Source organism: Aedes aegypti, chromosome 2 (assembly GCF_002204515.2).
Source record: "Aedes aegypti strain LVP_AGWG chromosome 2, AaegL5.0 Primary Assembly, whole genome shotgun sequence".
Taxonomy (NCBI): Eukaryota; Metazoa; Arthropoda; class Insecta; order Diptera; family Culicidae; genus Aedes; species Aedes aegypti.
This window is the reverse complement of record NC_035108.1, coordinates 76,188,477-76,211,634: the sequence shown is the minus strand read 5'-3', so window position 1 is coordinate 76,211,634 and position 23,158 is coordinate 76,188,477. Positions and strand designations below refer to the sequence as shown.

The window sequence follows — 23,158 nt, the reverse complement described above, 5'->3', positions numbered from 1 at the left end:
TCCCTTCAAGAAACCTTGCTGTATTTTTTGACGTGTAGATTTTCTTCAGTGCTAGATGATCGATTATTTGGTAATCGATTAGTAACTGTTTGCGACACCCCTGCGAGAAACCGCCAAAAACAATAGCTGTGTTCAATGACTTTGATCGAACTTGCTCGGGGTTGGTTGTACTAGCTCGTATTTTTTGTCAACAAATAACTGTCAAAGCTACTTCGAGCAACTCCAAGCTGCTTTCTCAATGAACGCTCTTTTTACTCTTTTTACTAATTTACCGGAATTCCACGTGAAAAAAAAAATCGCGCACTTAACAATCCGTATCGCTTCGGAATTTTGCTTTTTTTTTCTCAATGTTTACGTTTTTAAACGTCAAAAACACGAGCTACTGCGAGCTGGTTGAACTAGCTCGGACTCTAGCTTCCAACCTGTTTCGAGCGAATCAGAGTTGGTTGGACTCGGCTCAATGAACACAAACCCGAGCGACTCGAAGTAGGTTGGAGTGGCTCAATGAACACCAAAAGCTGACTCGCAAGTGGTTGCAACCAAGTTCGAGCAGCTCGTTGAACACAGCTAATCTCAGCCGGCTCAGCCTCCGAAATGACAGCACAGAAGCAAAACAAACGTCCTGTTCAATCGTGAAAACGGTGAAAAGTGTTTTTAAACAGCAAGTTGGTGTCGTTTTTTATGTTGCAAATTTGTGCTTGCCAATTGTTTCCCGGTTTTATTGCTCGCCCTGTGCTCGTAACTATTCAGTGTGCCGAATAAATGTTGCCCTAGAATCGTTTGCCGGTTCGCAGATTTTGTGTTCCAAAAGATGGACAGTTCCGTTTGTCAGGTATGTGTGTTTACCAACTTGTTTTCTTGCATCCTGGAAATGAATGCGTTCTTTTTTTTTTTTTTTTTGTCCTTTCCGGGGTATACAGATGTACCTCATTGCCGGAGACGACCGGCATTTGCTGAGGGAAGGCATTACTCTGATCGGTTCCGCCGACAATGACCGATACAGCTGTATCCGACTATCAGATAAGGTAAGTGAACTGATGTGAATGATTTTGAATTGTCCTTCCGGTTATTGCCCATTGCACGGTGACGTCATCAGAAAATCGCTCTCTTTCCCTCCTTCGGGAAATCTGAAAACAACGGTGCCAGTACCTGTCAAAGTTGACAGGTACTGGCACCATTGTTTTCAAGCTTTGTTGGAGAGCGAAAGAGAGAGAATTTTGCCGTGAAATGCCTAATAGCCTGACTATAACGTAGAGTAAACGATCTTTAAGTGGAGGTAGTGTATACCGATATATGAAAATGGCAAAGAAAGCTCTCAGTTAATAACTGTTGAAGTGCCCTGTCCCAGTGAGGACGTCATGCCAAGCAGTAGATGGTCAGCCTATTCCGGCACTAATCTTGCTTGTTTGAGTGGTTAATTCGCCAAGAGAAAAACTCACTTTAATAAATATAACAATAATAATAATACCAATCTTCCTTTTTCTCATTTTCCAGTCAATATGCGGCAAGCATGCCGCCCTACGTTGGTCGTCGGATAGTCAAGAGCTGCACGTGATGGACCTTTGCTCGCACGAGGGAACACAGCTGGAAGGTGAATCCGAATCGTCAGCCCATCACGGAATAACGCCTCTCGAATGGCACCGGGCAACCTGCGACGGTGCGATCCTGTTCGGATCATTCAAAGCCCGCTTCGAGAGCACGTCGTCCAGAGCACGGAAACGATCGGCGTCGTTCTTTGACGATTCTTGCGATATCGTCGATTGCAGTTTGGAGGTATGTCTAGGGGCCCAGTCATAAACTTCATAACGCTTAAGTGGATGGGTGGGTGTTCTCATGATGTTACGGCTCATATAAATTTGTAGAATATTCATACAAAATGAGTTACGTGGGGGTGGGTGGGTGTCAAAAATAGCCATTTTCAGCGTTATGAAATTTGTGAATGAACCATAGGTGTAATTTTAACCCATATACAGGGCTTGTAACGACTGAATGACTCGAAAATGAGAACATTAGAGACCTCTTGCCTGAGGTCAAACTGGGAATCACAAAACAAAAAAAAAACATGTTTTTCTAGGATAGTTTTTTGAAATTGCTCGTGACATAACGACAAGTATTACTCCAGAAATTTGCTCAAAAACTTATTCAAGTGTGCTCAATGCTTCCTCCAGATATAATAACACTAAGGATAATCTGCATCTAGTTTCTACAGGGGAGCGGGCCATTTGGCATAAAGCCATTTGGCATAAGGTCATTTGGCATAAGGTCATTTGGCATAACGCCATTTGGCATAAAGGACATTTGGCATAATTTTTAACTAAGTGAAAGATGAGGATCATTTGGCATAATGGACATTTGGCATAATTTCAATATATTTTCTGTGCTGCAAATGAATTGAAACTATGTGTTGGTCACAGAAGAAAATTAATAGCTTGGAGAATTGTCACTTCTTCTTCTTGGCATTACATCCTCACTGGAACAGAGCCTGCTTCTCAGCTGAAAGGCTTCTTTGCAAAAGTTACCATTTTTGCATTCGTATATCGCATGGCAGGTACGATGATACTCTATGTCCAGGGAACTCAAGGAAATTTCCATTACGAAAAGATTTTGAACCGACCGGGTTTCGGGATTCAGCATGGCTTTGCTTTGTAGCCGAGGACTCTAACCACTCGGCTAAGGAAGGCCCCAGGGAGAAGGAGAATTGTCACTTGATTATAATCTAGAGTGCGATGTCGCATCACTGCTGTTGGTTGCCAAATCAAAGTGATATTGATAGCTCGCAACTGATATTAATAGTTTATGTAAATCAGCCATACGCTGTTATGACTGATATTAAGCAACTCTGATCGTTTGCTACAACTTTGCTGAACATACCAACTCACGATTCGTTAAAATAAAGAATTTGGCCTATACTTCACTCTTGTGATCCTCGTAAAAAATTATGTGTACACTTTGTATTACTGAAAATTCGGTGTCCCGTCATTTGTCCGAATGCCGTTTGGCCGAACGAGTAATTTGGCCGAATGCCGTTTGGCCGAATCATGAACATAAAAATCAAATTACAACTCTTCTGGTGTGTAGGTTTCATAAGTGTGGCCCAATAACTGATAAGCTATTTCATTTGTTGATTTTTTATGATGTGGCGGGACGTAATTTGTTGTCACTCTATAATAGTGGTAAGCTCCATCGAAGTTAATACACCAATCGAGTATTATCCTCGATTTTACCATAGTAAAATCGAGAATAATACGCGATTGGCGTTTTAACTTCGATGGAGCTTACCACCATAAGAGCTCTAAGAGTATGATATAATCGACCCGTTAATTCAGGACGAAGTTGTGAACTCCTCACATCGCGTCAAGACTCTGAGGTGACGGTTAATTCGCCTCTGGATTACTAAAGGTGTAATAAGGTTTCAAGTGTTTTATTGATTTCATCAGATTTTTTCCTTCTTTTGCACAGGCTATTATTTAGAGTTATACTGGTTTCATTACTATTGAAAATAGTTCAGCTTATATTTTAATTGGGAATTTTACCTTCATCAAATCATCTGAAGCTCTTTGTAGTTGTACTGATAAAACTATTATATGCATTACACTTGCCTAAATTTTCATAAGAGATTTTTCCTTCTTTTGACCATAGGCTGTTCTTTCAAGAGTGAAGTATTTCTCATAGTTATTAATATTAAAGCTTATAATAAGGGTATCAGGGGTAATATGCACCCCAGGAGTAAAACGATTTTTCGGGGATTCTATAAATATTAAAAAAAAAAATTTAGACATTTTTATGGAAGTTGGATTTGTAAAATCACATGTCACTCCTATCCGCCCTTGACGAATCTTTTCCAATTTTTTTACAAATAATCATAAAAGGCAACGTGGGGTTGTTTTGCCTCAAGGGGGGCACATTACGCCAGATTCTCTTACGTCTTATTCAAAACATTTATTTTTCCTCAACTTGGGTGAGATGTCATTCTCCTCCAAGTTTAAGATTGCAACATGTGAACTGAACTTTGCACCGTTGCTTGCGTATAGCAATAAACGACTCGGGGAATACTTAAGTCAAAGAAACCAAGACTTGTGGTTGCTAGAACTATGACATATTACTTAGTACGATCAGAGGGATCAAAGCAACCCGATCCAAAACCTTTTTAGTTACCTGCAAAAGCTAACTACAAACATCTGCAGGTGGCAAACACCGCTAGCAGAGAAGTGAATAATTGCTTACATTTAGGATGTTCTTCTTTCAGCACGAACTGTTTCATGAACTACTACCAAAAAGCTAATTATGTGTATATCAATGATGATGTAACCTTCTTCATGAATAAGCTGAATAAGTTCTTTGAAATTCATTATAAATCCATGCTAACAGTAGTTCACTTTTGTTTTCAATTTTGGCCGAACGGCATTCGACCAAATGGCGTTCGGCCAAACGGCATTCGGCAAAATGACCCGGAACCGAAAATGCTGAACATATTATCAGAAGCAACTATGGCTCTAAAATCAATAAATCTAGACGAAAACCGTATATCCGTCTAAATTAGCTTCCTGGACCAGTGTGCACTGGTTGATCGGGTTCGTTGGAAAACGAAATGTTATTGCTGTTTGCATTTGAGGTGCAAATCTCGACCAAATGAGCTTCACATACGGTAAGACAAAACAATCAAAGGAAACCTAGCAACCATTATTCACATCACCGCCAACCTAGCAAAGAAAAGCTATCTTTGGCATCGGGTTACTTGTGGAAAATCTTACCGCGTTTGGTGTTCCCGCATTTGATATTTGCATTTCAAACGCACACAGCAATTTTTAAAAGATAATTGTAGCAGCATCATGACCTTGTTTTTAATTTTTAATTTCAAATTAAAAAATAGTGCATCACTGATTGACATCCTAGTTCATCTTCTGTTATCCTGTGTAGTCATGATATTTATCTAGAGATTTACCCTTCTTTTAAACATAAGGTATTCTTTCCAGGGTTATTGCTATAGCGATTCGACGCGTTATTTTTTATATAGGAATTTGCCCTTCTTTTCAACATGACTTATTCTTTTGCGTAATATTACAACAGTGCTAAGTGAAAAAAGGAGTATCTGCATTATTATACCAAATAACCCTTACTTTTCAGATGGTTTGATATTATGCCAAATGTCCGTTATGCCAAATGACCCTCTATTTTCACATTGTTCAAAATTATGCCAAATGACCGTTATGCCAAATGGCTGTTATGCCAATTGTCCTTTATGCCAAATGGCGTTATGCCAAATGACCTTATGCCAAATGGCTTTATGCCAAATGGCTTTATGCCAAATGACCCAGACCCTTTCTACAGTATAGGACAAACCATTTGCAACTTTTTCGATTTTCCAAACAAAATGGCTTTGGTAAGCTAGATCTCAGTTATTTATGAACCGATTCGGATGAAATTTTCACAGAACATCTGACATAACTTAAATTTTAACATGTATTTTTGAGCGATTTTTCCAATCACATGTTCAAAAGCAGTAACGGTCTAACTAAAGTGATTTGTGAAAAAAAAGATTCATGGTATCTTCAGAAAAGTTGTAGCTTTGAACGCGATGAACAAGATGTAGACAATTTTAGCCCTGGAGATGGAAGCTGAGCTCTACTACATCGACCCATTGCAATATTGGCTGTTCATACACACACATTCTGAGGTCGTTTTCACTGCAGCAAGCCACGCATGAAAACATCTAGATATCAAATGGATATCTAAAATGAGTTCAAACCGCCCTCGTGTTTTTATCCCGCAGGAGTGAGCTAAACACTCGAGAGATCAAACACAACGCGATCCGCATTACTCTTTGATTACGCGCACTGCCTTTTAAACATGACTGATCCTGATTGTTGTTTTGCTCATCTACTCGCAAAAGCAATCAACATAAACTAAGACGATCAAGCAGTACTCGTACAACCTCACCGATTCTTCTTAGAAGTTTTGTTTTTTATATAATTCACCGCTAAACTGTCCAGCAAACCCGTTCTGCGTTCGGAGATGCAAAAACAAACATGTTTCACCACGCACCATCCAAACGTGGTAATCGAGAAGAAAGTTTTCACAGAGACGCGAAAATAACCCCGAAAAACACTTGTCCTGAAGCGCAGAGAAAACACTTAAATATTATCAGGGTGGCCACCGAACCGGGAAAAACGGGAAAAGCGGGAAAAAGACGGGAATTTGAATCCACCGGGAAGAAGACGGGAAAAACCGGGAATTTGAGAAGATCACCGGGAAAATAGTTTTGAACGAACATCTTCAAGCTGCAATCTACAAACCAACCTCCAAAAAAAGTTGTAGATAGCAGTTCTATTTAATGTCATTGTTATGAGGCATCCGTAATTTTGAACAAATATCTTTCAAACAGTAATGATTTAATTTATACTATGCTTCGACATATTTCTTAAAAATGTTCCACTCTTTTTTAAGAAATGTTTCAAAATATTTTTGTTCTCGCATTGTCAGAGTTAAGTTTTGATAAAGGCCCATTTACGATTTCATAAGGCTCAAGCTTCTACAGCTCATATAAAATGTATAGAATATAAATACAAAAAGCATCACGAGAGGTTGAGTGGATGTCAAAAATGATAATTTTCGGTGTTATCAAAATTGTAAATGAGCTCTTAGTAAGTGCTTCTATATCCTTACATCCTTGTATCATACCTCCGTTAAACTTATTTGCTCTCTACAGAAACTCTTCATTTTTATGAAGAAAATTCCAAGGATTACTAATGAAATACTGTCAATTACGGCAATGAACTACTTGGGCATCGTGATGATTTTGCTTAGGCACCTGAGGCTAAAATTATTTGAAACTCAGCAGTAAGGCACTTAAGACGATTATAAATTAAAGCCAAAGCTCGAATTTTCAAGAACGCGAGTGTCGAGAACCAAACAGCGCTCTGAGCTGAAATTTTGATCGTTTGGTCATCACCAGAATGTAACCAATCCATCAAACTTTAAATGCGTACGGTTATCAGGTTCTCTAGATCTTAAAACTTAAACTTAAAAATTCGAAGGTAGATAGATAATGATCCTTTCTTCACGATAGAGTTGTTAAATAACGTGTAAATCCATTCAAATTCTCAGAAACAACAAGCTACACACATGGTTACCAATGGCTTTTAGGGTGAGATCATATATTATGCGAGAATTAACCATCTCTTTCCATGGTAGCTTCAGAGCTTCATTGATTTTCGACGAACGATTGAGATGAATTCTATGCAATAGTTTTCAGAATAAGATTTTATATAGACTTGAACAATCTAATAGTCACTTTGTTGTTCTAATAGTGAAACTATTGATAAACAATCAAATTACAACGAACATTTTTTGACCCGATTTAGAAAAGTTCTTTTATTTTTGATATAGAAATATTCAATTAAAGTTGAAGGGGAAAAAAGGGTTAAAAACCGGGAAAGTTAGGTGAAATATACCGGGAAAACCGGGAAAAAAGCGGGAATTTCAAAATTGAAATTCGGTGGCCACCCTGCATTATGCAGAACTCCGTTTTCTTAAACATTTCAGGTTTTCATGAGCATTTGCAGTCACTTTACAAATGAATTTTCTTTACATTATTGCCAGATGGCATAGCACCATCAGCCGATTCAATTTAAACCAGCCGAGCTTGTAAATAACGCGGAACAACTCCCACAATCTTTCTCACATCGAATATCTTCCAGATGGCATAGCACCGCTATTCTCACCGGCCGAATTAGAAAAAAAATCTAGGAACCGATATGAAACGTGAGCAAAAGCAAGAACACATCCATCCGCGCGCACAGCCTGCTGCGATCTGCTGATTGCCTATACTTTGAGTTGACATAAAAATATTATGAATCGACTCAATATGTGGTTTCGAATAAACATTTGAACACCTAACTTGCCCTAAATGAGCGGAATATGGTGCACAAATGGTACTCAACTTTGGCAATGCTTTTGTAACCATGAAATTTTAAGTTTTTCTAAGCCCCTGTCTTAATGTGAGATACCAGGTAAAATTGTTCGAAATAATAGCAGTTCTAAGAATGATTTTCTACATTCATAGTTTCTAAATTTTACATAACTTACTATTTGAAAATGTTTCACCTAATTAACAAACGTACACCCTAAACAAAAATATTGACAATATTTATAAAACAAAAATTTCAAAATCAATTTTCAAAAATAAAAACCTTCCGACAGGGGCCTATTGAAATTTTGTGGTTACATAATTAAGCATGTTTGTAGTTCTGTGGAAAAAAATCAGCTCTATATCTTGAATAATTTCAGAAAAATCACTCGAAGACATCCTTTGAAAAATGCCTGAAAAAAATCTTCGAAGAGTTCATTGAAAATTAAACCCTACAAAAAATTCAGTATCACAATTTTGTAGGAAATCCTAGAAAACCTTGGAGTCATCTTAGGGGTTGTGCATAAACGACGTGGTCATATAGGGGGAAGGGCTCTGGCCAAAGACTTTCTTCTTCTTCTTGGCATTAACGTCCTCACTGGGACAGAGCCTGCTTCTCAGCTTGGTGTTCTTATGAGCACTGGCCAAAGACCATATACATTTTAACAGTTTTTGTGCAAACTAATGACCACAAGAGAAAAATATGGGGATCCGAAAATAAAAAAAAGACCGCGTGGTTTATGGACAGACCCTTAGGGGAAATTACTGGTTGAATTCTTGAGGATATTCTAAACGGAAATCGTGGAAGAAGTCCTAGGGAAATCGATGGAAAAATCTCTGAATAAATTCGTAGAGGACTTAGGATTCTCTTAAAAATTTGAACCTGATGGAATCTTAAAGGTAATTTCTATGGTTATCCTTGAAAAAGCACTACACTGTATTCTTGAAGGTAACCCAAAACTAAATTATTGGAAACAATCTTTAGAAAGACCCCAAAAAATACTAAACAAATTCCTGTAGGAATCTGTGGAGTACTATCGAAAGAAACATTGGTCAAGAACCTAATGCAAAATGACAAACTTGTGCTGGAAGTGCTCTAAGCTGAGGACTAAACTGAGAAGCAGACTTCGTCCTAGTACAGTTGCCCTACAGTTATGGAAAGCTCACAGATATGGATCAGAGTTGATTCACCTCACCGATAAATTGCAATGCTAAGAATATTGTGTTTGGCAAGCCGTTAACTAGGTGGCGATAATGCGCAACCGTCAAACTCGAACAACCATCAAATATTATCATTCGTGCTTATTCTGCGCGGCGTGTGAGGTGAGACAACTGTCAACTGACAACAGTCGACTCGCTCCCATTTGATTAACATTAGTCTTCTCACGTCATTCGAGGTGAGAGCGACTCGTCTTGACACACACGCCGCCGATGGAAAAAAAAAACGAGTGTTAATAAAGATCCTTTGCTTCCACTGATCCACATCTTGGACAACTCTTGAAATTTCTATAGAAATCGATACTTTTCCGTAAATAATCGCAAATGTTTAAGTTATTCCCAAAAACAATATTCTTCAGTGTCAGGGAGGTGATTTTGTTGTACAAAACATGATGATTAATTAACATTACTAGACATCGGTACACGCATTGTACTAATGATTGCAAAATCGCCTATATTTATGCTCTATTTGGCCCATTGGAGAGATGCCGTTGTAATGTTCTTATCTCAGTATTACGGAAAATTCTCGAATATTCTGCTGCATAAATGGTCGGCGTTAAGTCAGAGTGGACCAAGTACAAAATTGATTATCCTTTCATTCGATGCGATATTCTCTTTCCTCCATTTGGCCTTGATCAGATTTGATGAATGTTGTAAAGTGCGAGAGATATGTGATAAATTTACTTTGAACGATTAATGAAAAACGATAAAAGTATGCAGTCAGAAGAGTGGACCAAGTGCTTATCAGCGAAAATGCTCAGCGCGCTGAGGAATGCAAGGAAATAAAATACATATAAAGAAATTTGGCAAATTTTTCGACATCAAATGATTCTTCTCCTCATCTATCAATAGAAATTCATAAATACTACTTAATTCGATGCTTCGAGTTTGATTTTTGACCAATTTTCATACTTGGTTGGATGATCAGAAATTGCAATAATTTCTGTGCAGACAGAGCGGACCAAGTATCAAAAATCAATAAACTGATTGATTATTGCCTTTTTTTCGATTCGATTTCAGAGCCCGATAGAAGTGTTTAGTACACCCCAACCTCTTTTTACGATCGTTATCGGGGGGTCGTAAAAAAATTGGTCGTAAAAATATCAGGGTTATAATCATGTCTTTGAAAAATACAACACCTAGATGAGGAAATACTGATCCGAGATATACGGCAAAGTTGAAGCACTGATTGAGAACTTTCCAAAGTGGCCATACAAATATCATATTCTGATAATAGATGGCAACACTGCTCGAATGTTATCAAAAGAGCCAATTATATGGAGGTGTTATATGCAAATACCAACAAATCTTAAAGATAACGATACTGAATGTTCACCAAAGTTGAAGGAAGTGTTGCGAGACATACAGTCGGTCGAAACACAAATGCTCATGTGGCTGGCAAGGCGTCTTCGGCAAGGTTGTTCAGTAGCTCAATTTCGACGTCTTCGGCAAAGTTGTTCAGTAAAAGCCATGAGGTTCGAAATGTTGCCACTAGGCGGCGCTAATGAGCATGAATTATTGTTTGTGATTATCTTAGAATCCTGACCACTTGGAAAGATTGCGTCTTCGGCAAAGTGTTTCAGTAGCTTAAGGGTTATCATTATTATTATTCTAGTTCAGAGGTTAGAGATTTTTCCACCAGTCTGCGCAAATAAGCATGAAACTTTGGTTTTGCGGATATCTCAGGAATCTGGCCACTTAAAGAGATGGCGTATTCAGCAAAGTACTCATGAGCAATCATTATTCTAACTAAGAGATTCGCGATTTTTCTTCTAGGTGCCACCTAGGTGCTAGTGAGAATGAAACTTTAGTTTTGCGATTATGTCAGGGTTCAGACCATTTAAAAAAAATGTGTCATCGGCAAAGTTGTTCAACTGTTGCTCAAAAACTATCAGCGACTAAAAGCGACGCTGGTGAGCATGAACCTTTTTGTTTTTTTGCCAATATTTCAGGACTATGAACACTTAAAAAGATGGCGTTTTCGGCAAAGTTATTCAGTAGCTCAAGGACTATTATTATTCCATCCAAGAGGTTCAAGATTTTGTCAACATGCAGCGCTAGTAAATATGAACCTTTTGTTTTGCAACTATCTCCCAAACATGGCGTCTTCGGCAAATCTACTCTGTTAGTCAAGGGTTATCATTGTTCAAACTAGTTGAATCAAAACTTTGCAACCAGGTGGTATGGTGGGCCTGAGACTTGTGATAGTCCTTTATCTACTGAACGACTATACCTTAGACGTCATCTTCCTAAGTGGTAAGGATACTTACATTACCGCAAAACAAAAATTTCATACTCACTAGCGCCGCCTAGTGGCAAAATTTTGAATCTCCTGGCTTTTCTAATGATAGCGCTTCAGCTACAGGACAACTTTGTCGAAGACGCCAAGATCCTGAGATAATCACAAAAAAATAATTCATGCTCTCAAGCGCCGCCTAGTGGCAAAATTTCGAACCTCATGGCTTTTTTAATGATAGCGTCTGAACTACTGAACAACTTTGTCGAAGACGCCGTCTGCCTAAGTGGTCAGGATCCCGAGATAACCGTAAAAAAATCAGGCTCACTAGCGCAGCCTAGCGGTGAAATTTTTAATTTCCTGGCTCAAATAATGATAGCGCTTGAGCAACTGAACAACTTTGCCGAAGACGACAAATTTCTAAGTAGGGCAAACGCTCCCTTAGTGGAGGTAGTGTGTTTTGGCATGTTTCGCGCTAATAAATGATTATGTGATATTTTTGTATTATGTACGATGCAAAAATGATACAAGTAATCGAATAATATTCATGAAATTTAACCGTAAAACTATTTAAAACAATTATTTTGCTTAATTTTTTTGCTCCTTTGCACCTATAGTGGTGCATCAGTACCCATAGTGGAGGGTCCCATAATAAATCAATGGTTTGCGCCACTAAAGGAACCATCCTTAAAATATACCTCCACTAAAGGAACAGTGTTCATGTTATTGGTGCAAGGCTTTTTGCAGGGAAATTTCAAATGAATCGTGATTTTTATACATTTGAATGATAGAAAAATTTGAGATCTATCGAATGATACGTTAAAATCATATATTTCATGATCTTAACACCGTGTTTTAGCAGTTTTCTCTTAGGTGCACCACTAATGGTACACTTGCCCTAGTCTGGATCTTGAGATATCAGAAAAACAAAATTTCGATGCCCACTAGCACCGCCTAGTACAAATAGTATAACATGGGAAAAGTATGTTTTACGTCAACGTTTATATTTTGAGCGAGTTATCCGATGTTGAACGCCAAAGTGATCCGTAACTGTGTGGGCATGGTACCATGAAGCTATTCCTTAAATTTGTTATGTTATACCAGTTTTAAAAAATCGTCAAATAAAATCACTTTTGTTAAACCATTATTGCTATGAAGAATCATGGAGAATCAAGGTGATTATAGAACGAAGCCACACCTCAAATTTTCAAGAGCACAAGACTTGAGAACCAAACAGCGCTCCGCGTTGAAAATTTATCCCTTTGATCACCACCAGCAAACAAGCAATTTTATTGGTTTACAACACGAACTGTTGTCAGATTCTCCAGTCTTGTGCACTTGAAAATTCAAAGTTTGGCTTCGTTTCATAATCACCTTAATCTTCTGGTTCTTTTGAAATTTCATGTAGTTTTCTTGGTTTTTGTTTGGAGACCTAATTTTTGAAAAAAATGCAAGAGGTCTCAAAAGTTCCTCCTTTAAAGACACTTAGTCGCAACCATTTCTAGTCTACTTAACTTCTGAATTTTCGATTTCAGGAAGCTCCACAAACCAAATCACGAACAGAACCAAGGAAAATTGTTCAATCAAACTCATTGCCAAATGGCTCAATCAGCCAAGTTCCAGATACTACGAATAACACTAGTTTCGTGATCCCGGCAACGCAACCTGCAGACGGTTCTATGAAAAACGTCTCAATTCGTCAGCAAGCCAACGAAAGTCAGTTAGCTGTTGGTGGAAGGCAGACAACCGAAGACGACGACGACGACGATGACATGTTCTACATCCCGGAAACCCAGGAACAGAACCAGAATTCAGTGGCCGATGAGTCGCAAATCATCGAACCGATAAGCGGATTGGTAGGGCGGAGTGGTAAAGAGGATGACGATTTCCTAAGATTCGAAACCATGGATGACGAAAACACGGGAGATGGAATGTTCAACAACCCGTACGTTGAGCAGTCGCAGAACTTGTTGCACAATCTGGACGAATCGTACAAACGGGATATGGCCGGTGCTGAGCAGCGTAAGTCCGTTCTTCCAGATCGGTCCGTGGATTCGATATCTTTTCAGGGTAAGCTGCCTGCGGATACGACGGATGATGAGCTGAGTAAGATTGAGTGGAACGAGACCAAGAATACGGATCAGGATCAGCAAGATCGGGAAGGATCGGTAACGCCCGAACTGGAATTCGATAAACCAGTGGCGACCACTGTAGTTCGCAATCCAATACTAGATACGGAGGAACCACGCGTTGAGTCGGTCACTCCGGATTTGGAGTTCGATCGAATTACTCCGCAACAGAAGGAAGTGTCTGAAAACGGCTCCAAATTGTCCTTGGTTAAGGTAACTGCTGAGGTTGAAAAACAACCCGAGGATAGAGAGGAGTCAGTTACGCCTGATTTGGTCTTTGAAGAGCGAGGGCATGAAGAGGCGGAGATATCTCTGAATCAGGAAGGCGCTCTTGATCCATATGATATGGCTACTCAAGCTTTGATACCGGAAAAGGCAGAAACGGAATCGCTCAAAGTGCCTTCAGCGTCCCCATATGACCTTCTGACGCAGAAGATGCTGGAAGAAGACATCCAAGCCGCACGTCCCTTGCGAAAGCTTGCCATTGGGTTGGTAAACCTTAAATCATCCATGAAAGACACCTCCATCAGGGCCAACAAACAGATCGAACTGGATCCGTTTGATTTGGCCACGCAGCCTCTTCCGAAAAGCGATCCAGTGGACATGTATGACCTTCAAACGCAACCGCTTCTTCAATCCGCAGATGACACCGTACCTATTGACCTTCCACCGCCATCTACCAGTAAGGTTAAACGGAAGTCATCATCCGCACGCCAACCAAAGAAACCCCAAGAGCATCCGGATCCGTTCGAACTGGCCACTCAACCACTTTCTGCGAACAACCCCCCTGACCACCTGTATGACCTCCAGACGCAACTCCTGCCCGAAGAAGACAACAACGACACGATTCCACTGGAAATAGCCGATCAACCGGCAGACAACGACGACGCATATGACCTTCAAACGCAACCCTTGCTCGCCCAACACTCCGCCTCCAGCGTCGTCGACGACCCGGAAATGACTCAGAACTTCCGGCCCCAGGTCAACAGCACTTACCGGCAGTCACTGCTTGTGAAACAGCTGGGACCCATCGTGGAGGATTCCAAGGACGATGATGCTACTAATATTTCCCCATCTTCCAACAAGGAAAATCGGGAGGAAGTAAATGAATCGCGAGACCCGGAAAAACTAGCAGCCGTCAGGCTCAAGTCACACAGTCTGACGCACAGTAAGTCCCAACTCGAGGGCGATGAGGGTCTAGACGAGGAGTACTGTCTGGCGGCCACATTGCCGATGGCCGATGCTAGTAGCAAAGACTCCACGGCATCCACGGCCTTGACTTCCAATCCCAAGTGTAGCAAACGATCTGACCGGAATCAGAAGCCCCTCTTCAAAAAGCCGGACAACAGTGCCGCGTCCAGTACGAAGAGTTCGCTCCCTTCCGGATATGAAACGCCCCGATCTAGACTGGCATCAAGCAGTACCGGCACTGCGGAAACCGATACCTTCGATTTCAACACGCCCGAGCATCCGCTCCTGGACGTTGTTAAGAAAGAGAAAATCCTTGCCATTTCTGACTTGATCACTAGCCGCCCTTCACGGGCGGAAAGTTTGGCCAAACGCAACAAATACATTTTCGGCGACAGCTCCGACGAAGACGAGGACCCAACGGCGCCGATGTTCCTCAAAGAGGACAGCAAGGTCCGCGTTATGAAGTTCGATGAGGACGAGAGCGTGACCACCAGTGAGGCTAAATCCACATCCACCGCTGTACTCCCGGAGAGAAGATCCAAACGAAGTAAGAAAAGGAACTCCCGATACTCGGATGACGAAGATGAGAAGCCCAAAAGCAAAAGTAAACCGGAACGGATCGTAAAAAACCCACCGCCTCCACCGAAACCAGTGAAGGTAGATGAATCCGTAGACTACGAACCCCCGGTCAACAAGAATACCCGGAAACGTAAGGCAGCCGAAGAGAAACCTCCGCCCGTAGTAGATCCACCCCCTCCACCACCACCGGAGGTCAAAGCCAGCAAATCGAAGAAGATCGCCCCGAAATCAGAACCCAAACCGAAGGCTGGCCCTTCGGCAACTACGTCCGAAGAGAAACCCGCCGCTCCAAATAAGCGATCGAAGAAAACGACCATGGAATCGTCGAAATCCGTCGAAAGTGAGGATGAGCCTGGCAGCGCAGCATCCGGGACCGACTCGTCCAGTGGCACTCGCAAGTCGTCCCGAGCCAGCAAACCGCGGCTTATGTTTACCAAAATGAGTCCGGAGCCGTACAAGCGGATGATTACCAGGGCCGGTAAGTAGATTAATTGCTATTGCATCTTCATTCACAAACACATGCATCTTAGCACGGCGTAGATTGTAATGTTGAGTTTCGCTTTCCCTTTTCCCCTGCCTTGTAGCCGCTAGAAAGAGTCAACGCTAAGTTCAATGGCTGCTTCAATGGATATGAATATCTTAGTGCTTCCCAGAAGCGGTCAGATTTTTAGCTAGTTCCCAGTCGTTTTATTCTTTTTGTTTTGTCAAACTCCACCATTTCACAACCACTGCTTGAATATGTTAAGTTATATTTGTTGAAATAAAAAGCACGTTTCGTTTGATTGTCATTGATTGTTCAATGGAAGATACTAAAGAGATTGGTTTTCTGTAACGGTTAACCGCAAAACACCCATTAAAATTTTTGGAGAGAACTACATCAACTATGCTCTACGGATTGTTCATTTTTGAAAACTTAAATAGTCCAACTTAACTACACAGCCCTTCTACACCCACATGTCCCATGTTCTATGTAAACCTTATGGACCGCAGAACAAATATGCAGAAGTGAAATTTGTGAAAAAGTTACAGCTCTTCTGGGTGAGAATCGAACTCACGACGCCCAATTACCTAGACAAGTCGCGTTACCGCTACGCCACGAAAGGACCCATGGTGAAACTTTATCGTTAATTGCATTTCAATTTGTCCATTTAGTCCACTTGCACAGTATACGTAATGTTTAGTTTTACGATAGCTGTTAAAACTTCCATTCGACTGGTTAGCCGTAAAAACGATAAATCTAGCGTAACATTTGAAAAGGGCCTATCTGCAAAACGTAAACATTGAGAAATTCTCAATTGAAGATTCCGTACCATATTTATAATTCCTATTTTAAACCCATTCGCATTTTTACTAGTTTCATACCTGTGTTAGACACCCATTAAAGTCTGTTGCGTGGCCCATTATGTTTCTAATCTCAAATAACACAACAACTCGTAAAAATTGTTGAATTCAAACATCATCGGCAGATAGGCCCTTTTATGAATCTTCAAACCAGTTAGGCCCTCTCAGTTAGGCCCTTTGATTGAACATGGTTTCAGTTAGGCCCTTTTATAATTTGTTTTTCGGGATTTCTAGAACCCTTCTACCCCCTCTGTCACGCTTTTTCCAATACCCAATCCATGCACTGTCACATTTTCGTACATCCCCCCATTGGAGGAGGCCCCAATTGATGGACGTCATTTTCGGATAACCCCTTGTGTTCGACACTTATAATGGTCTATTACGTGGCTCACAACGATTTGAATTTGAAATAGCACAATAACTTGTAAGAATAGTTCAATTCAAACATCATCCGCAGATAGGCCCTTTTACGAATTTTCAAACCAGTTAGGTCCTTTTTGAATTTGCTAATTTTATTGATTATTGAAGTGATTTGCATAATTCTTCGACAACATTTAATGATTATGTGAGAAAACAACACAATATCATACAAGCTAAATATTGGAAACTATTCTATACAAAATCAGCAACATTGATTATTGATATTTCAAACCCATTCACTTTTTTACTAGTTTTATACTTGTGTTAGACACTCATTATGGTTTATTACGTGGCCTAGAACGTTAGTAATCTCAAATAGCATAACGACTCGTGAAAATGGTTGCATTCAAATATCATCAGCAGTTAGGCCCTTTAATGAATCATCAAACCAGTTAGGCCCTTTCAGTTAGGCCCTTCGATTGGACATGGTTTCAGTTAGGCCCTTTTATTAAACATAGTTCCAGTTAGGCCCTTTTGGAATTTGTTGATTTTATTGCTTATTGAAGTGATTTTCATAGTTCTTAAATAAAATAAAGCGAGAGAAAAACAATGTAATAGCTAAATGTTGGATATTCTCGGTTGAAGGTTCAGTACCTTATTGATTATATCTATTTCAAACCCATTCACTTTTTTACTTGTTTTATACTTGAGGGCCTTCCTTAGCCGAGCAGTTTAAGTCCGCGGCTACAAAGCAAAGCCATTCTGAAGGTATCTGAGTTCCATTCACGGTCGGTCCAGGTTTTTTCGTAAAGGAAATTTCCTTTACTTTCCTGAATATAGAGTACCTTCGTACTTGTCACACGATATACGAATGCGAAAATGGCAACTTGTCAAAGAAAGCTCTCAGTTTATAACTGTGAAAGTACTCATTGAACACAAAGCTTAGAAGCAGGCTCTGTCCCAGAGAGGACGTAATGCCAAGAAGAAGTATAAGAAGAATTCTTGCAGGGCTGTTACAAAAACAAACGAATTTGTTTTTGTGAAAATCGCGACTTTTGGAGCTCGATCCACAACTAGAGGCAACAAATAAATATTAACAAATAAAAATTATACAAAATTATTAATATGATTGATTTTTTTCAGGATAAAAAATCAGTTTTTCAACTAACTTCGCATTAAGATTATGATAAAACTAGTAAAAAAGAGAATGGGCTTGAAATAGGAATCAATATAGTACTGAATCTCCAATAAAGAATTATTATTAATCAATGTTGATTTTCTCACATACCTAATCGATTGATTTTGTTCTAAAACTTTGAAAATCACTTCAATAATCAATAAAATTAACAAATTCCAAAAGGGCTTAACTGGAACTAAGTTCAATAAAAGGGCCTAACTGGAGGGGCCTAACTGGAACCATGTTCAATCAAAGGGCCTAACTGGTTTGCAGACTCGTAAAAGGGCCTATCTGCCGATGATGTTTGAATTCAACCATTTTCACGAGTTGTTTTGTTATTTAAGATTTAAAACGTTATGGGCCACCTAGTAGACTATTATGAGTGTCGAACACAAGTATAAAACTAGTAAATAGGAGAAAGGGTTTGAATTATGAATAATCAATATAGTACTGAATCTTCAATAAAGAATTTTCAATATTCAATGTTGATTTTCTCACATAATCGATTGATTTTGTTCTAAAACTTTGGAAATCTATTCAATAATTAATAAAATTAACAAATTCCAAAAGGGCCTAACTGGAACTATGTTAAATAAAAGGGCCTAACTGGAGGGGCCTAACTGAAACCATGTTCAATTAAAGGGCCTAATTGAAAGGGCCTAACTGGTTTAAAGACTCGTAAAAGGGCCTATCTGCCGATGATGTTTGAATTCAACATTTTTTACCAGTTTTTATGTTATGTTAGATTTAAAACGTTACGTGGCCCAGTAATAGACTATGAGTGTCGAACAAAAGTTTAAAACTATTAGATAGCAATCAGTTTAAAATAGTAACAATCAATATGTTACAGAATCTTCAATCGAGCATTTCTCAATTTTTACGTTATGCTGATAGACCCTTTTCAAATATTTCACTAGGTTCCATTATGTGAGAAAAACACTATACAATGGCTAAATATAGAAAAATATGGAGGAAAATTAAAAATGCACGGAAGGGCCAATCTGATTTTGATGGAAATTTTCAGTTAGGCCCTTTTATGACCAGTTAGGCCCTCTTAGTTTTATCATTTTCAGATAGGCCCTTTTAAATTTGAATAAAATTACCATTAATAATGCATTTTGCATGCCCGTAATAGTATGTAGGAGTAATTTACGTAAAAAATGATACGAATAATGAATAATCAAGTTTGTTTACATTTTACAGTTAGGCCCTTTTCAAATGTTACGCTAGAAATCATAATTAAAAAGAACCCAACACTAATATTCTTAGCCCATATCCGCCCAGCAAATTGACTAAAATTCATAATGCATAATTCTTCAATGTTGGCAGAATTATCTTCGTCTTTATTCCTTCTAAACCATGTAGATGTTTGGACTGACGCGTTTTTTATAGAGTTTTCGCACTTCTAGCAAAGCTTAAAACTTTCACCTAACCCGGCTATCTTGGGAGCACATGGGTTTTAGGCTCTGTGGTTCTATTACTCAACGGTCTACTGCGGATGCACGTCTCGAGTGCGGTAACAGAGAAAAAAAGGGGAAAACAACTCTGTATCACGCCACCTTTCTTTGGCGTGGGCTACAAGTCCGATGTCCCGCTGGAACTACCTGATGGTATTACTTCAGGGGGCGGAGGGCTTGTTGATGCCTCTAAGCCAGGCCTGCCCAACCTTTTTGGCTCTTTTTGGACATAAATGGTTGCCGCGTTCGCAATAATAGTCCGATTGGAAATATTTATACCTCAAATGAAAGCTTGGTATGATATCTGATCAATCCATGTACAAAAATTTTAAGTTGTTTCAAACTCTTCGTTACAGATGCAGTTAGGTCAAAAAATTGGTCCGGATTGATTTTTGCCTTTGTCCACATCGCTAGCAAAGAGTATAATATAACTTTGAATTTTTATACATGGATCGACCAGATATAATATCAAGCTTTCATTTGAGGTACAAATATTTCCAATCGAACTATTATTGCGAACGCGGCAACCATTTATGTCCAAAAAGAGCCAAAAAGGTTGGGCAGGCCTGCTCTAAGCCTTTTCGTCACTTCTTGCTCTATCCAGCTTTTTACGCTAGCTATAATTAAACAAGGGGTGATTCAATTTTGGCTGCAATTTGTCTCTTCAACGTCACTCAAATTTTGGGACCGGCCACACTCCTGCGCCATGTGAGACTTTTTTCGATAGATGATACTGCGTTTGTTGGTGCGCTGGACTCATTACTCTGCTCGTTATGCTCTACGAGCGGACCGGTCGGATGCTGAGATCGGCCTTGTGATTCCAGTTGAGGGGTGACTTTCGGTTCGCAAGCGCCCCGAAGACCCAAAGCCGACGGTTCGTCGTGATCGATACTACTCGGCGTAGTTCCGACGGTGAAGCTAGCCTACTCCGCTGGAGAGTATCTCGAGTATCTGGAGGATGGCTTCCCGTTCACTGGCGCTCCGACGACTCAAGCCGGTGATACGCTCGTACTACTCAGAATAGCCCCCGACGGTGGATCACTACTACTCCGACGAAGATTGCCGCGGCAGCGGAAGAACTACCGAATCGATGCCGGGAAGATGCCGAGGTCGGTCCTGCGATTCCTGTGGGAGTATGCTTCCGGTTCACAGGCGCCCCGACGACCATTTGCCGATAATGTTTCACGATCTACTCAGCTAGTCCCCAGCGGAGGATCTAGCCTAATCCGACTCGATGGTGGTGGGCCAAGAGCCAAGGTCGATCCTGCAATTCCTGTTGAAGGGTGACTTCCGGTTGTGTCGAGTGCCTCGATCCATAAGTATACGGGACGCCGGTTGTTTGATGGCTTCCGTTTTCTTGGCATTGTTATGTCACACACCCTGACCATCGCCCTTGTCAGGTCCATTGCATCGAGATCCGGGATATCGCTGTCTACAAGAAGTGCTTCGACGAAAAGGTCCCTGTCGAAGGCGTTTCGTCTTCCACTGCTGCATGATAGTTGTGTTTCTTGGCGTTGCCGCGCAGTCCTGTCGGCCAATGGAATAGTGAATTGTCTGTTGATCGCTAAGGGTATACTCCTCACTTACCCTCCAGTTCATGTTGCTCGTCAGCGATGGGCTACATCATGTAAGATCAATGATCGATGCTCGTCCGTTTTTCCTAAATGTGCTAACGGTACCTACATTGCCAAGGTAGCACAACCAGCTAAGTACGAAACCCTTAGCTGGCAGTCTTTGTCATCGTTAGACCCGTGAAAGCGTGAGGTAGGGGCTTGTGAGGACCAGAGCTATGTCATTGGTAATTTGTCGGTTCTTTATTGGGCCTGCATGTAACCGATCCCAAACAATCCAATTGGGTCCTAAAATGCTTAATGAATTCTTGTTTTTATTTAATAATACGAAAGAACATGTTCTTGCAACTACTTTAGCAATTTTTCTAGCTCAAATAACGGCTATAACCTTTTTAAAATTCAATTTAAAAAATAGTTCCAAATATGAACCTTGACACTTGTGATCATGTTTGACATTCACTTTTTCGACAAAATTGCCACAGGACTTATAGTTTTACCACTGGGGTTGTCCCTATCTGACATTTCGGAAGGGACACACAAAACAAAATATACCCAAAATTTGAGTTTAAACCAAGAGGCGTGAAAAAATCTCAAAAATCATAGAAAAATGTTTTTTGTACTTAAATTAGTGATAAACATCCAAAAATTGAGTAAACATGTGTTTCTGCCCTAAACTTAAGCGTTTGATACTAAAATTGGGACAGGGCTTTAGGACCCTATTATATTTTAATTGGCAAGTTTGGGTGTCAAATTTCATCAGCAGCTGGTTCAGACCTGATAAAGCGAAATCATTTCAAGGGTGTTAGGTAGATCAACGCTTGTGTATGCAAAATTCACGTTCAAACGATTTTCGCATTTTTTGGGCCATACTGTGTTTCATTATCCTGAAGACATTTTTAAGGTAAGTAACTACATACTTCTTATATTATAAGGCATGATAAACATCTAAGATATCCATATAAATGTATCATGTAAGCTTTTTTATATTTTTGTTTCGAAAATAATAGTAAAAGTTCAAGTAATGATTAAAAACGACTTACAATTCATGGTAAATATGAAATAGGTAGGTTCGAAGCTTATCTTACAAGTCCATAAAAAGAACATTTTTTTGTGAAAATCCTATTCTTAAGTTCACTACCAAACTATAAGGTAAGTAATCCACCACACCACCACAACGCATGAAAACCACCTAAGATATTCATATCCGTTGTACAAAACTCACATGAGCTCTTTCACTCATGAACAAAATTTTACGAACTTCAATCTCGTATTTTACAGGCGGCGTTATTGTCGACCTACCGGAGCTGGCCTCGGTGCTGGTGTCGGACCGTGTCTACCGAACGTACAAATTTCTATGTGCCATCGCCAAGGGTATCCCAATCGTTGGCCAAGCGTACCTGGAGGCAACGGAAGCCCACCGAGATTTCGTCGATCCGTGGGATTACATTCTGCAAGATCACGAAATGGAACGGCGTTTCAAGTTCAATCTGAAAAAGTCTCTTGCCTTGGCCAAGGAGGCCAAGATATTCCAGAATTATTCCGTCATTGTGACGCCCAGTACCAAACCTCCTCCGGAAGAGTTGCAGCGTGAGTTTGAAAGGGAGGAAGTCCAATTACCTGTTATAAATTTCTTTTAAACTTTCCTTACAGTTATTGTTAGCAGTGCCGGTGGACGAGTGATCAAATTTCCAGCTCAGCAACCGAAATACGCGGACAAAATGTTTGCCGTGTCCGACCAACAAGACAGGGATATGTGGCCCCGCTTCCGAGAGAAGTACCCGTCGATTGAGATTATCAGCACCGAAGGATTTATGCTGTCCATTATGCAGCACTACAAAAATTTCCGCAGCTATCGGCTGACGTGAGATGATCTTGCTTTAATTTGTTAAACCGTTTTAGAACTTAACCTGCATCTCTCTATACCTACTGTTGAATTAAAACTGCTCTCAAAAGAACACTACGGATCTTTCTTTTTGTTCTTTAACTACAATAA

General features: G+C 40.1%; 1 protein-coding gene across 2 annotated transcripts; it reads left to right on the top strand.

Moving 5' to 3' along the window:
• LOC5576415 (muscle M-line assembly protein unc-89) lies at positions 1–23,125 on the top strand. Of its 2 annotated transcripts, XM_001656068.2 has the most exons (6): positions 600–832; positions 921–1,025; positions 1,495–1,773; positions 12,896–15,737; positions 22,444–22,752; positions 22,816–23,125. In XM_001656068.2, the coding sequence occupies exons 1-6, from the start codon at positions 812–814 to the stop codon at positions 23,028–23,030; spliced, it is 3,771 nt and encodes a 1,256-aa protein (XP_001656118.2). In that variant the 5' UTR covers positions 600–811; the 3' UTR covers positions 23,031–23,125. The 2 variants fall into 2 exon arrangements, with proteins under 2 accessions (XP_001656117.2, XP_001656118.2); XM_001656067.2 differs by lacking the exons at positions 22,444–22,752; positions 22,816–23,125 and adding an exon at positions 15,844–16,073 and having other exon boundaries at positions 1–832.
• The last annotated feature ends 33 nt before the right edge of the window (positions 23,126–23,158 follow it).

What these genes read in the sequence shown, in the direction of transcription:
- LOC5576415 (XM_001656068.2), top strand. Translation starts at nt 812, where the DNA reads ATGGACAGTTCCGTTTGTCAG. An exon ending in GCGGATGATTACCAGGGCCG is followed by an intron (nt 15,738 to 22,443) that starts GTAAGTAGATTA and finishes CGTATTTTACAG; the next exon opens with GCGGCGTTATTGTCGACCTA. An exon ending in TCCTCCGGAAGAGTTGCAGC is followed by an intron (nt 22,753 to 22,815) that starts GTGAGTTTGAAA and finishes CTTTCCTTACAG; the next exon opens with TTATTGTTAGCAGTGCCGGT.